This window comes from Phaethon lepturus, unplaced genomic scaffold (assembly GCF_000687285.1).
Source record: "Phaethon lepturus isolate BGI_N335 unplaced genomic scaffold, ASM68728v1 scaffold13811, whole genome shotgun sequence".
NCBI lineage: Eukaryota > Metazoa > Chordata > Aves > Phaethontiformes > Phaethontidae > Phaethon > Phaethon lepturus.
The window spans coordinates 4,731-20,636 of record NW_010518532.1 but is presented as its reverse complement, the minus strand read 5'-3'; the positions used below and the strand labels follow the sequence as shown (position 1 = coordinate 20,636).

At 38.0% G+C, this 15,906-nt stretch overlaps 1 protein-coding gene across 3 annotated transcripts in view; it reads right to left on the bottom strand.

Moving 5' to 3' along the window:
• The window catches only part of KIF1B (kinesin family member 1B), an 86,597-nt gene extending 70,924 nt beyond the window's left edge, over positions 1-15,673 (bottom strand). For all 3 annotated transcript variants that reach the window (XM_010296764.1, XM_010296765.1, XM_010296766.1), the window contains exon 1: positions 15,485-15,673. In XM_010296764.1, coding sequence (XP_010295066.1) covers positions 15,485-15,590 — 106 coding nt within the window. In that variant the 5' untranslated portion in view covers positions 15,591-15,673. The remainder of the gene's footprint in view (positions 1-15,484) is intronic.
• Positions 15,674-15,906: the final 233 nt, after the last annotated feature.

Genomic DNA, 15,906 nt, shown 5'->3' with positions numbered 1-15,906 from the left:
GGGAGTAATACACAATGGATTCAGCTGCCATTTTAATGGCATACATAATGTCTATAATTTCTGTATTCCAAGGAAGGCAATTTATAAGCACAGCTCTTGCTGCGTAAGAGAATCTCTACTGCTTTTTTCTTTTCAATACTACAGTGCTGGAAATACTTAAATCTATTGTTTCCAGCAGCTGTTTTCAACACCATCTGTGTAAGGACACTGAAAAGGCATACTCTTGAGGGTATCAAAAGTACATAACCACCTTAGAGTTACACACACCCATCTGCACCCAAAGCAGCAATCTGCCTTTGGAAGCTATACGCTAATTATGATACATGCAAACAAAATTTACAAAGGAAGAAGCTATACAAAGGTGGTGACAGTCTTCCTGAGCATGATTTACATCCTGATACCAGTCATCCTAAACAAAGGATGCTTATTTCTCACATAAACATGCCAGTTAGGCTATGCTTTGGGAGGCAGGGTATTCTCCCTTTCCTTCTGTGAAAAATAAAAATTGTAACACCTACATCTCTTAGCACTTCAAATGTGAACTTAACTTCATGTTGCACCAAAATCTCTGAAAACGTGGTTACAGGATCCCCATTAAAATGAAATCACTCCTCTACCAGATGCTATGTCCCTGAGCAGGGCTGTTGTCCAAAATAACAGTGTGGAGAAAAGATCGCTGCCTGGATTGCAAATAGCAACAGTTGCTACTCTTTCTTGCGGCCAACTCCATTTCACTTGGATGCACCTTGTGCTGACATTCTTGCCTTATAAAAGCTCACAGACATGCAAAGCCACTGAATAATATGCCTCTCACCAGTACAGTATCAAATGGCAAAAATGCTTGTGGCTTTGGATAGCAACATGGGCATCAACACATAACAAACTGGTAACTTAAGCCATCAAATATGGTTTTAGTTTCCCTTCACAAGTTTTGACCAAACAGTACATCTACGGCACGTACTATTAAACCAGTTCTAACCTTAAAGCGAACAAATAACAAATCCAGAAGACAACTCCCCTGCCCCAAACTTAAATCAGTTCCCTTTCAGTACTGAGAATTGTACCAGACTGCTACAGTTCAGCTTCATTCAATTATTTAGCATCAAAGCTCTGAAAAGCAAGGAAGAAGTAGTGCCTTGTACCCAGAAGTTCCTACCCAAAAAAGCATCACAAATAAAACCCAATGTAACAACCTTTGGGGGTGAACAACATTATTTTCTTCAATTGTTTGGGCTGTAAGTTCAAGGGGAAGTAATTAACCATTTAAAGCAGAAAAAAGCAGCAATAAATAGAACCCATTCCTGTGTGCTAAAACCTATTCTGGTGTACTGTATAACATAATCCTAAGCAGACACATGAAAAAATGCATTGCTAGTATCTCTGCTGACAACATACATTCTGTTGCTTAATCTCAACAGCAAATCATTTTAACCCAGACCCTTCATACTACTCTTGTAAGAGGAGTCATGGCTAGGGAAAGAGAGGAACAACTACCCTTATTGCTAGGTTGCATTTGCCACTTTGTCCTCAAAATGGGAAACTCCTAGACTGGCAATCTCTGAAGACGATCAAGACAAGCAGAAGCCTAGCTACATCTTTGCTGATCAAGAAACACATTTTTAACTGCAATCTAAACACATGCGGTGGTTACCCGAATGTCATATTGGTGCAGTTTTATTTTAAGGTGCAAACGCAATCACAAAAGAGAGCTTTGATCTCACTTAATTTACCTCATGGCATGATTGATTTGTCTCCTCTTAGACTTAACAGTGAAATAGCAAGTATTCATTATTTTTTTCTTTTCCATTTTTACATTGTTGTGTATAAGCAAAAAGGATGTTTCTCTTGTCCAAGGCAAAGCTGCACTTGGTCTCTCCAAGGAAACGAGTAAAGTTCCCTTCTAAGATTCTACTGGGTCACAAATAGAAAACAGAACAAAGCAGCACAAGTTTCAGCATTATTCAAACCAGGTTTGATGTGAAAATATACACTTCCCCCTCCCTCCCCCCCCTTTTTTTTTTTTAATAAAAATCTCTAGGAAAAGTCCACCACTTCAGAAAAGAAAGCAAAGCAGCCAAACATTTAATCAGAAGAATAGCTAGTTTTTCCACTCGGGTCGCTGTGCATAAAGGCATATTGACCACCCATGAAAGACAAGATCTCTAGCTATGCAACAGGTTTACTGGCTGGAAAGGCACTATAAGCTTGCCATTACAGCTTCATCCTACTTGCTTCAAGCTTAAATTTGACCCATCACATTTGTGAAGAGTGACGTTCAGGCTCCGTGATTTATGCAAGTGGTTCCGTTCTGCCTTTTTTTATTTTAAAGCCACTTTTTATTATTATTTTCTCAGGCTTTCCTCAGCTCCTTCACATTAAGTTCCACATCTAGCTCACTATTTTGAAAACTACTTTCTAGGATGCATGTTTTTGCAAAGCATATCTTGAGAAGCATATCAGAAAAGGGAGATTAACGTGCAAGAAGGCAGCTCTGTCAGAGGTTGGGAATGCAGCTGCCTGGCCAAAACCTTCCACTGCAGCAGGAACGGGTCAGAGAAACCCTCCTGGCTGCCAGGAACTCTGCATGCTGTCCCTCACTACTGTGATCCAGTCACATCCTTTTCCCTCAGCTTCTAGTCCAAGCCTGAAATCTATCTATCCCCCTTCCTGCTTTTTACACTGCTGCTTTTTACAGAGTCTACATCCTCCATTTTCAGAATCACTGGGTTAACAGAATTCTCACTCTGTCTACAAATGAGTCCAGCAGAGCTGACTGATTGAGAAAATACAAGATTACAAGCTCAACGCATTTCAATCAGACTGAAACTCGCTTCATTTGGAACACTGAGCACCAAGTGGGTAGCTACTAGCATCAGTCATGTCTGCTGTGGTCCGAGTTTGAACCAAGTGATCAGGTACGCAATAGTGTGAGATAAGAGACCTGAAAGAAGATGGTGAGGCAGCTAAGAAAACAGGAACTCACACTGAAGTAACTGACCTAATCTGAAAGTATCTACTGCAGCAAGCATCTTCTCTGGAGGGACAAGCAAATCTATGAAATCTAACTACTTTTACAGGAAGCTAACGGGCATTTCTGAAGAAATTAAAAGACTTCTTATAGTACAGGTAAGCTTTATCCTAAAAGTTCATATGCCAAATTGGAAAAAAAAGAAGGAACGATCATGCAGAAATTAGACTGAGTGGGCAACGTTGATTTTATGTACCATGTTATTCAGCAAGCCGTGTTTTTAGCTGAACAAGGCAACAAATAGAATTTAAAAAGAGGACTGTTTCCAGTGTCTCCAACATCCACAAGAACACTAAAAGCTTTTCAGTTATTTTGTTTGGTTTTTAAACCATGCAAAGCCATGATGAATTGTATTAGTGAATCATGAAATAGGTAATCATCTATCTCCTCTCACCACAGCAGACTCAGGCATGGTAGGCAAGCTAATGGTTTAATTACGGAGCCTCAGGAAATGAGAAAGGCAATAAGGCAGACGATCACAGCAGGAACACATTAATGGTCTTTTTATCTTACAGAATAAATTTGTTTATCTGCTATTTCAAAGGTCCAATGTGGCAATTAACTCTTCTGTTTGCAAACTGACACTAATGCTTTGTGCTGCAGCTATTATTAGTTACCATCAGCATGGCACCGTAGCAACTTTGAATGTTGGAGTTAGCCTAAGCAGCCAGTTTCTGAGAAACTCAATCCCTTTTTCAGGCCCCTTGCTTCACCAAGAGCCAACTTCTTAGGTCATGTGGAATCTTTCAGTCTTTTCACAAATTAAGGTTTCTGCATCAAACAGAAACTGGAAAGGATATTTTACAAAATGAGCATCTCCTATACCATTGCTACTGAAAAAGGTTACACGCAACTCAGAAACGTGGAAAGGATGCAACAAGTTGAAGATACTATTTTTTAGACACTGCAGTAGGAAACTCTTCCAGGATCAAAGCAGCAACCACAGTTTGGGTTAATTATGTCATTTACCTTTGGAATGGAAGGCTGAGAAAAAGGCATGGGAATATTCATGTTTTAAAAATACACTCTACAAATTGTTTATTTGGTTGAAGGAAATAAAGAGATATGGGCATTTATTTGAATTATGATTTTCCAGAAATTTTTAATAATATGCTTCACCTTAAGACATAATATTTACATCAGTTTCCTACCTTTGTAAGCAAATAGAATAAGCAAAAGTAATTATAGGTCATAAACTGATGTAAAACTCAAAAAAAGTGCACTGTGTGAACAGCTATGTAGCATTACCAGTTAATTTGAAGCAGTTTACTCAATACCCACTGCCATCCCAACCAAGAGACACAGCTTGCATTTTAAAAGCTTCTTTCTTCTTACAGATATCTAGTAAGCCATACAGAGCTGCTTCAAGCCATCTGAGGTGCCTCTAAGCAGGAGTAATCCACATATTCTCTGAAGCTCAAATAATTTAAACAATTCTTTTTAACTGCTTAGCTATTTAAGTTTTGTGGGTTATTTTTGACACCTGTAACTACAAACATAGAAGTTTTATGTATCACTGACCAAAAGGTAAGGAAACCAACAGTTTTAAAACAGATTTCTTCACACCAAATAATCTAAAATTTTGTATCATTACGTAAGACCTACGTACTTTAACTCATTAGTCCCTGTACAGGAGAAGTACAGGAGCAGTACATGCTAATAAAAACTAAGGAGAAAGCAGGAGCACAATCAATGACAAAATTATAATTTTAGATGTGCTGTTATCAACAGTAGCAAACCAATCTCCACAAAACATTTGGATTTTAACATGCCCTTACCTAAACAGGCAACTTCATGTCTTGGCATAAGGTACTTCCACAGTCCATCCTACTTGTTCCTTAATTAACATTTCTCATACCATCCACCATCTGCTTTATCAGCTAGCACAAAAATAACATACGCTTTCAACCTTTCAAATCTGTAAGATTAAATTCATAGCCAGATTTTAATTTCAGCAAAAAATGTTAACAAACTTTGAAAGACCACTTCACTACTGAAACAGTACCCGTATCTTTTGTAATATGTATTATTTTGCATTCCTATGTCATCTACATTGACATCTAAACTTTTTTGCCTTACAATCAGATCTTGATTTGTTGAAGCTGAAATTCAAAAAGCACATCCAAAATATGCACTTTATTTTACAATTATAACCAGAGTGTGGAGCACAACAGAGAGCTGATGCAAAGTTATAGTCTTCTAGGATACTTTCAACTGGAAGCAGCATTCACACCTTCTCAGCCGTTTTTAAACATATACACAAACATATTCCCACTTCATGCCTTCATTTCTGGACTTATACTTCCATTATCCATTAAAACTAACCAAGTAAACAGAGATTGGGAAACCTACAGAGGAGGGGGTGGGGGGGAAGCAAGCAAACTGCCAAGATCAGCCCCCTCATTCCATTCCCATACACTCAGACACATAAATAGTTCTGCAGCCACAAAGAATCACCAAAACTACTTCTTCACCACTGAAATATCATGCCCGATCATGACACTGAATTGCAGTCCAAACCTAACCTATTTTCATCCCAGTCAACAGTGCCCCTCAGCATGTTCCAAATTTTGCAGGTTAGAAACTATCTGTAGTTCAGTATCTGGGGATAGTAGCAATTCTTTCTCATAAACTCTTGGAATAGAGAGACAGAGCACAAAGCACACAAGAGGTAAGAATTGGAATTCTTCTCTTATCCCACATTGCATTTAAAGTCAACTCACTAGATTCAACAGCTCCACCTCTGCTAGCTATCAGAGTCATATTACAGGGCATTCTGCCATCAGACATGCCACACGTTAGTCACTGTAGGGTGCTCCAGCGAAGAACTGGCTAACTGCAGTTTGCCCTTTAGATAAACACCAGCAGACAGAATTAACTTGGGCTAAATACTGGGATTACAGTCTGCACGGGGGGTGGAGGGGGTGGCAGACTGATAAATATTAAACCAAAAACCCCAAAACAAACCAAACTACCAATTGCCAATCAGGAATAAAACGCAATGATGGTGAAAGTCAGGTATGGAACTAGACAAACTGAACTTCCATCATTTGTGCAATACAGCCTGCTTTCTGTTTACACCTTCCATCGCCATAATGCTACCACATCTGTCAATGCTGAAGGCACAGAGCTTCTTTAATTTCTACATATGAAATAAAATTAGGTTTCATCTCACAAAAGAGGCTTCAACACCAGCCTCAATAATTCCTACATTCAATATTCCTAGTGGAAGCAGTAACCTACATGGAGCACACATTCCTAACAAATGTCAACACATATTGAGAGAACAGCTAGCAAAAAAGGCACTGTCCCAATTCACTTTTGTTCTCATTAATCATTGGTAATGGAATAGGCAGAAATTTTCAAAAAACATGCTAGTCTAAACAGAACTTTCTAAGGGAAAACAAATACCAAATAATCCGTTTCTGTGCCTTCTTCAAACTCTATTTGAATCAATATAAGCAGTAGTTTTATTCTGTGATGCCTGAATAATCAGTTTAACCAATATAAAAGGCCTGGGACTTTCAGAATTGACTCCACAAGACCAAATTAACATTAAACATACAGTCTCTTAAAATGCATGGGTCTGGAAAATATATCTACGCCATCTGTAGTCTGGAATGACAACAATGAGAACATGTTCGTTACTGAGAGCAGGGTGGAGCAGGCATTCTTTATTTGTTGGAACGTGAACAACACCCCAAAGACACGTTTAATACAGGCTTCTTTCCTAGGCATACATTGCAATCAGATATATGGCTATACTGTTTTTATAAGACAGACTTTCAGGGTTGTTATTATAAGAGATAAATGAAGGGAAATGGACACTTCCAGCTTGTAAAGCAGTGCTTGCTTTTCAAAGCATTGTTTGCATTTTTCAAATCATTAAAAGGGAAGGAAACCAAGTAGAAGCTAAGAACAGCTCATTTGGAATTCAACCGGATTCTCTCCCCACTGTGGAATTTCAACCCTGTACTGGGAGAAAGGTTGGATGGGGGAGGGAGTTAGGCGCAACAGCACCAGAGCAAGGCAAATGCTTGCTCACAGAAGCTGCTAGAAAGCTGCTCTCATCCTCAGCTGCTCTTACAGATCCAAGTGCTATAAATACCATCTCTACAGCTGGTGTTCTTGGAGAACAGCATGCCAGCAGGCCTTGCACCAAGCAGGAGCTAGTCAAACCATACTGTTCCACCTATCTGAAAAGCTGAACCAAAACCATTCCAAAACTTCCATTGTCAGCTGATTACCTGAAAATGCCCTATTGCAGAAGCTGCATAGCAGGTCTATGTATGCAAGTTGGCTAAGCACTTGGGAGTTGAGCTGAATTCTTCCTCACATGTTTTCTGCTTCAAGGCAGATAAAACAGTATCCCCCTTCACCCCCTTCTTTTACTTCACTACACCTCTAAGAGCCAATGGCCTTCAGACATACGCCAGCACTACATTAAGAGGACATCATGTAGCACTGGAATCCTGGGGAGTCAGTTCTGCCAGTCTCCGTATCTTAAAGGATTCACGCAGCAAAAAATATCCAATTCTTAAAATAGTTTCCATTGACAACTTGTGTTTTCTTTACTTCTACTTGCATACTGAAAGGTGGCACATTATTTAAGCATTTGATAATAAGAATAATCTCTAAAGCCCTAGTTCTGTGTCAGTGGGCACTAATTCTGAAGGGGCAGCATTTCACACAGTTTACTCACCACTGGCAGAACACTTTTCTTGGTCCATTAGTAACATTATCTCTTTCTACTGCAGTTCTATACTAACTCCATAGCAGTTTTTTAAATGTAGTCCAATACATTTAACACTAGCTGGGACATCCTAGCCATCCCACAGCCTTCCGCCAGGCCCATTATTTGTACCTCTAACATTTAAAAATCACTAAATGTTCATCTTCTCCCACCTCCCCGAGGTTGTCTTCCAAAATTAGATTTTTTTCTTTTTTCTTTTGTCTTCTTTTTTAACAGTGTGCAGAATTGCCACTTCAAGTTATTTTTATACACTCATTTTAGAATGAAAACCAAGCACCCAAAAAAACTCCAGGCTTTTTTTCTTCTCCGAAATATATTCAAGACATTTAACAAAACATACGAACTATCAATATTGTAGGGCATCCAGAGACAGTGATTAAAACAGACTTATGGATAAGCAACAGAAATTCCTAACCCTGTAAAACATGAAGACCTCTAACATTCATACGTAGAGTCTTTGCTTGTTGTCTGTGCTCAGCATTACCTCTGTTACCATTTTATGACTCCCACTCCTAGAATCACCCAGTACTATTAGAAAAAAACTAAAGCAGGAAGAACCACTCTCCACCACACTCTTCTCCTGGAACAACTATTTAAAGAGAATAGCAATTGTCTCCATTTTCTCTTCGAGACAAACTTGCATTCAAACCTTCTCTTGGCTTTTACAGGACTTACAACAAATGTAGTAGTTGGTAGCAGGACAGTCATCAGAAGAACTTGGGTAACCTCTACTTCTATGAATTCTTTGACTTGTCTTTCAAACCAGTTCCCAATTCAACCTCTACTGCAAGGCAATTCATGCATCCTCCCATCCACACAATTTCTCTTCCCATAAAATAGCCTGTTTTGATAACACATCTACCATGAATACAATGTAGTATTAACATACTGGACAAGCATTCGTTTAGTTTTAACCACAGTTACGAGGATTTACAGATCAGAAAATCAGGGTAGGAGTTAAGTGACTTTCCTCCACTGCTGTTTATTTTCCCAAGACCACCTCATCATGCAAGATACAACCATAAAAAACTGGAAACAATTTTTAAAAATGCAAGGGGGAAAAAAAAAACAAACTGTATCCAGAAGAAACACTACACAATACATGCTTTAAGAACCAATACTTTTTGGCAGGCACAAGTCATCAGAAATGGGGTATGCTTATTTTCTGAGATATCTAAAATTATTCATTTTCAGAAGACAGATTGTGAGTCAAGACTGAAATCTACCTACAAAAATGAATCCTCCCATTATTCTATGCTTTCACTGAAAATGTCTTATCAAGAGAAGGAAAAAAAAGTAAAGGTATTAGGTAAGACAACTACAATGAACTGTTCTGCTTGCCTTTTCTACCTATGTAGCATATGCTACATAAATTCCCATTATTTTACTGTCTACATGTACTCAGTGCTAGTTCTAAATAAAATCCAGTTTCTTATAAGGACTGTTCTCATCAGTAATTTAGACCAAAGATAGCTTCATGAAGGAACTTGTATCATGGAAATAATCTAAACTATGCTTACACAATACTACTGCAGAAAAATAAAAACCAACTCAAACTTCTTACTCTCCTGAAGGCATACACACATAATAGGGTTTCTTTTCATTTGGTGTGTCTTTTCATTAAGCAAAACATTATAGATCAGAAAGAAAAACATCAGCAAACCATACTTTTTTCCCCTCTTTAGGATTAAACTTCTTTGAAAGAGGTTACTACTTTTTAGAGCTACATAACAATGAAAAAGGCAAAACCTAACAATATCCCCTGACAATGTATACCAATAAAGTACTAGCTGAATTGCTGATGAGGTTACCTTGCCCTATGAACCTTTCAATAGCTTTGACTTTTGTATTATTTTTCAAATACCAACAAATTTGGTACTCTATTTCAAAATATCACTAATTTGGACAAACACACCATAAATCAAAAATCTTTTAAGTTTTGCTTTTCCATCCATTTTCATTTTGCTCCAGAACAACTGCATAAAAGAGGACATACTTTAAAAGAAAAAATATTTAAAGAAAAACCACAAACAGAAAAGGAACTCAAAATAGATGTTTCTTTTTTTTTTTTAATTGAAATATTTAGGTTTAGACCAGAGGTTTCTAAACCTTAGAGAGAAAAAAACCAACCACCATTAAACTAAATTTCCACACACACACCCCCCAACCTTTACAAATTAACTCCAGAATGCCTTACAAAGTTTTTCTGATGCCAAGGATGCCGCCTTGAGAACCTAACTGCCATATGTCTACAGCAGCAGCTGTGACTATTGTTACTGGCAGACGGGACCGTGCTTATTGTCATTAAACATCCAACATCTTAGGCAGTTCACAAAAGAACCTTCCAACATTAACAAGTCACAGAGACTATTAATGAGTTAAAATCCAAATAGGTAATTTTCAGTCCTAACCTGAGGACCCAGTTGAACACATATCTTGCAAGATAACCTGGACTGCAGGTGCATTTCTACATTAACATGGTTTATGGCAAACCAGAATATACAATAATCTCAGATGGATTATAGTTTGAGAACTTTGTTTTACTCTGTCATTGGCACCCACAAGATGCTAAAACCTGTTTTCATTCATCTAGTGCACAATTAATGTAACATCAACTGCAGAAGGCATATTCCAAATAGGTTACTTCCTTACTTCCCTTAGTTTTTTCCCTTACTTACTTACTTAGTTTTGTTTTCTACATACTTGTTTAGCTTTTCAAAAGAATAAGCTAGCTGGACTCTTTGCTAGTGATGAATACCTAAACATCTAGGCTTGAACCTCTGCTTCATTTTCTTTTTTTTTTTTTTTATGCATTATTTATTTACAGACAGGATTATCAAATCATTTCCACACCAAAACACACCCCCCCACCACCACCAAACCAACCAACCAAAAAAACCCAGAAAAAACACACCACCAGGGAAGACTTTAGGCACAGAATAGTTTAGCTTTTCATTTCAATAATCCAAGGCAGCAGCTGCCAATGTGGTTTTTATTGTTACATTTCAAAACCTGATATAATAATGAGTACAAGAACTACTGACACACAAAATACTCTTCAATCTATAGCTCACCTTTCATCCCACATATTACACAGCAGTATCTTTTTTTCCACTCGCCACAAAGACAGTAATTAATGAAGTGGACAGGCAATAAGTAATACATTGTGGGTAAGATGCATTGGTGTAAATCATTCCAAAGAAAAAAGTGAAAAAGCGGGAATTAAAGACAAAACATAATCAAAATATGCTGACATTCATGATCTATTCTTGAATTCTACTTTTCAGAAAGCTGCTTGTGAGTTTGACCTAGAGCATGATAAACCACCTATCCAGTAATTTAAAGAAAATATTAAAGCAGATAAAATTTTCAAATTTATTTGAAGACTGAACAAATTAAACAAAGTTATCTCAGAGGAAGGAACAAAAATGTCATTTCAGAAGTTTCAGTCTGTTTCAGTATTAGCTGGGATGTTATCAATAAACCACCACCACAGAAAGCACCTTAAAAATCCAGTGATGCCAAGTTCCACTTGAAAATATTCTGTAATAAGTAGAATATGAAACAAACAATATATTAGGCAGTGTCAGGCTAACCGATAGTAAGGACTGCTAACAGAGGGATCACCCTAGGGAATTTATTATCAATATGAAAAGTCATCAGAGCCCACTACCTTTTCCCTTCTCTCACCAGGAACCCCAGCAATGCCCCACACTATGGGCAACGCCACAAACACAGTGGGTATGTGCGCATGAGACTTAGGGGCATATGTTCATATCTACTAGTGACCTCTGTCCAATGGACAACGATAGGATCTTCAGAACGTAACTCCAAATGAAAATAAAGTATTTAGGTCAACTGAATCCACTTACATAGCAGGTGCTTTTGAAAACAAGTCTTATGTTTCTTAAGATCATATCTACGTGATAATAACAAAAAAACCATCCCACGCAGTTTCTGTTTTGGTAGAGGTTTTCATTTGGTAATTTGATGGTGACACTACCTCTTTTTTGGAAAACATTTTCCACTCTCAAATTAACTTAAGTAGTATGATTTTGCAGCTTCTAATTTCTCCGGTCTTTAAGAATTCTTCTATTATCTTCTATTCCCCCACCCCACTTCTGAAGAAGTTTTGGCAGTATTATTCAAATGGATACCATCTGCAATTAGACATGATCTGAGCAGCACAGGCCTTCCGCAAAATACCCCCTAATGCAGTCAGCACATGGGACTTCAGCTGGACTGCATAATTTCATTTTTGCAACACATACTTTAAAAACATAAAGACTGACTATTCTTTAAGTGCTGTATTGCTGCAGATCAATACCTTTGCAACCATAAAGGGGAAAAAAATTAGTCTTGTCATCTTACTATAGTAGACAAAAAAAGAAAAAAGGGACAAACAAGGTGTTTCAAGTACTGATTTCAAAAGTCACATATTTTGCACCCTTCCAACAGAAAAACAGAAACACCAATTACTCACAGTAAGTACTCTTAACATTGTGGGTTAAAGACCTCTGTAAGAACTCTGTTTTTCTAAGAATAAGACATATATAGAACTGTATTCAGCTACATTGTCACTTTTTCAACACTGAGAAATGATAAAGATGGAGATCTACTATGGATCTTGATTAAAGGCCTTGAGCTTCTATGAGGAAATGACATAAAAGCCACAGAGGATAACAAGTTAATTCTGTAGGAGACCTCAAGTCCACAACAAAATTACACTTGTTTTGCTTCCAAGGCAAAGGTAAACTGCGCAACAAAGTTGAGAATAAGCCTTCTAACCCAGGAGGATGTTTTGTTTTGCTGGCAAGCCCACAGTGAATGACAGGCAACCCCAAAAGCTGTAAACAGCTAAATTGACACAAAAAACAACAAACAAAAGCAGCGTGTCAGGCAACAACCTTGGTGGCATTCAAACTTCAAGAATACACTCCATTACAGATGTCAAACAACACTCCTGTTTTTCTACATTCATTTAAAAAACATCAATGGAGTATACCTATGATACACTATTTTCTGTATCTCTATACTGTTTTCCTTACAATAATCCTAAGCACTTTGCCTCAATTTCACTATAACGTAGTCTCTGCCTGTATCAGTCAATACATTTACAAAACTCAGGCTTGGACAAAGTTTAAACTCAAGACCCACAAATAATTCGTTGAATAGTGTGGTCAATCAATACATGAAGAATTAAAGTTCAAGTAACAGTCAAAATCCCTTCTTAATTATCATACTTCAACTGTCTCATCAATCCTGTTCATCAGAATAGTCTATTAGGCTTTAATTCCAACATAAAGAAACTTTAACTGTCTTGGAGGCTTAAAATAGTCACTATCCACCATATCACCAGCCTCTCAGATTTGCCTCCTGTCAACTTGATTAGCGAACAGATGAAAAAGCAACCTTCTCAGACAAGGCATCTAAGCCTTGGTCATTTCACTGGCACATTTGAAGGTATGAAGCCGGAACTCCATAGGCTAGAATTACTACTGAATTCCCTTTATTTTGAAATTGCTGCTTCAGACATGAGTCAGATACTTTAATGTCACTTTCTGCAGTCAGCTTTTAGCCAACAAGTTCAGACCTTGATAATAAGGAGTTCAATAATTTAACTGTGAGGCTGCAGAGACTAAGAGATCATGAAAAAACAAAGAATCCTTGGCAGAAACAGCAACAGTACTTATTTTTCTGGTATCCTTTTAGGCTATGCATTAGATTTGGGGGCATTTCAGCTTGAAGTTAGGTGTGTCAGACTATTTTGTTCAGAAGATTCTTTGGAGAAAAGATTTCTGCTCAGGTTTTTTCCCCTTCACCAAACAATGCCTTATTCATATTCTTTATTATATGATCCTCTTCATTCAACAAGTAAAATTACTCCTCTATTGCGTTCGTCGGGATTTCTCCTCTAAGAGGGAAATACAGAGGAAAAAATAGCCCACAGACTGTAAGAATGTGTAACTATTGCAACTGATGATTCCTTTCCCAGAGTCTGTAATGGCCCCTGATGACCTAAACCTGACCATCTGTCACATCACCCATCTTGTATCAAAGCCATAGGACTCACATAGGCGGCTACAGATTAGAACATTTCCAGAGCACAAAATATAGAAAAACCTGTAAAGAAATTTCCAACTAGATAAATCAGGAAGCATTTTTCTCCTTTTGAAAGCTGATACAGTTTCTTGAAAATTTAAGTGTCTTTGTAGCGCAGCTCTAGCATTCAGAAACAGAACCGGTGTCCTAGATCGCCAGAGATTCACTGGTCACCCTTATCACTGTACCACGAACAAACAGTTTCCACAGTCTCCTGGAGTTCAAAAATCTGAAGCATCTAAAATTACTATTGTCATGTCAGCAACAAGAAAACCTGTTACAGTGGCACCCAGTAATGCTGTTGTAGTTCAGAGCTTGGTGGCATTTCCATAACAAATGCCATCTAATGGAGTCTATAGCTCTTCCATTCTACACTGGTTTAGTCTGAAAGTTGGCAGGCAAAGGTGGGATACAAGCACCTGTCTCTACATGAGATGACTTCTAAACATTCCACTCCCTTTTAAATGGAAATTTTGAAATCCAACAAAAAAAAAAGTTTCTTTGAGTAATATTCCACATGAGGTCTGAAGCTAAGAATTTACTGCACTGAAAAGCAAGCTCCCTTCTGTATGATGCCTCTCTTCCAATGAAACCATAAACATTGTATATAATTTAAGCGACCACAACCAGGACTTAAAATTCCTTTGCAAAAGCAGGCTGAAGTACAACCCTGGCTAAAAAAAGGGAGGAGCCTGTATGAAACCTCCTTTGTATTAACAAGCATGAGTAAAAACTCAAGTAATCAGACAGCAAAGTAACTTGATGCTTTTGGAGTGTTACTTCCTGCAGCCACAGACGACTCTACTTGATTACCTAACAATGAAAAACTACCCCAAGAAGAGTAGTTTGTAGGTATAGCCATTAGTCTACACATGACCAATGACACCGCAGCAAATGGTATCAGTACTGCCTTGACCTTAAGAAGCATGTAAGGAACCCCCCCCCCCCCAAAAAAAAAAAAAAAAATCAGTAAATTGTGTGCCATAGTCAGTTTCCCATAGAAGAATCTTCTCCTCCAAATTAGACCCACAATAATTTAGAACCCTAACACTTCTAACTGGTTAGAAAATAGGATGATTTTATGTAGTCTGTTATTTTGCCATTGTTCAGACACCTAATCTGGAAAGCATAAAACTTGACATCTTTTTCCCCTCAGCTTTCTCACTGAAATTATGCTCCTAAACAAAGGCACAGACTGCAGAATAAGCACACCACCAGACTCAAGCAGGACTTACACCACAACAATTATCATGCGGTGGTCTGCAACGTACCCCTGTATGTGTCAGTCCACATGATATTCCCACACACTGAATTTAAGAAGGTTTTCAGTTTGGTATTCTAATCTTTCTGTAGAATTCTCAATTCACCACAAACAAACAACTGCATCAAAATAAAGATACTCTTGACACAGCCTTTCTAGTCAAATTCAGACACTATCTAGTTTGTAATGATGGCCTCAGAACAGAAGATTCCCTAAAAGGGTAACTCTAGATAATGTAACTTATACACAGTACTCAGTTTAGTCTGACAAAAAGAAGAGGATTAAGCAGGAAGGGAGGGGAGAGAGAAAGACTCCCTTTATGAGATCAAAATAAACTTACTGGTTGAATTGCCTTGCATCTGGATGATACATTTGGATTCTTTGCTGGTTTCTCGGGAATTGAAGGGCCGGACCCGAACAGCCACCTTCACTGAAGCCCCCGACATTCTGGTTGCTTGTAGTGCAGTCAAGAAATTGAAAGTGAAGCGGTCAAGAGTGTTTCAAGTTATCCTTCCTACTGGCGTTTTCTAAAGATATAAAAATAGGTTTTAGTTATTTACCGCTATTACATTCAAGGTGTTGATAAAATTAGGGCGGTTCAGAGTTGTTTGATAACTTCAGTTTCTGCTTGGCAATCACGCACCCAACAACAAAAGATAATTTTAGCAGTAGAGATACTGCTTAGATTTCAGCATGAGCTAGTTACTGTACACTACATACCCAGGTTCTCTAGTTATCAACCCTTTCTGCCACAATGCATTA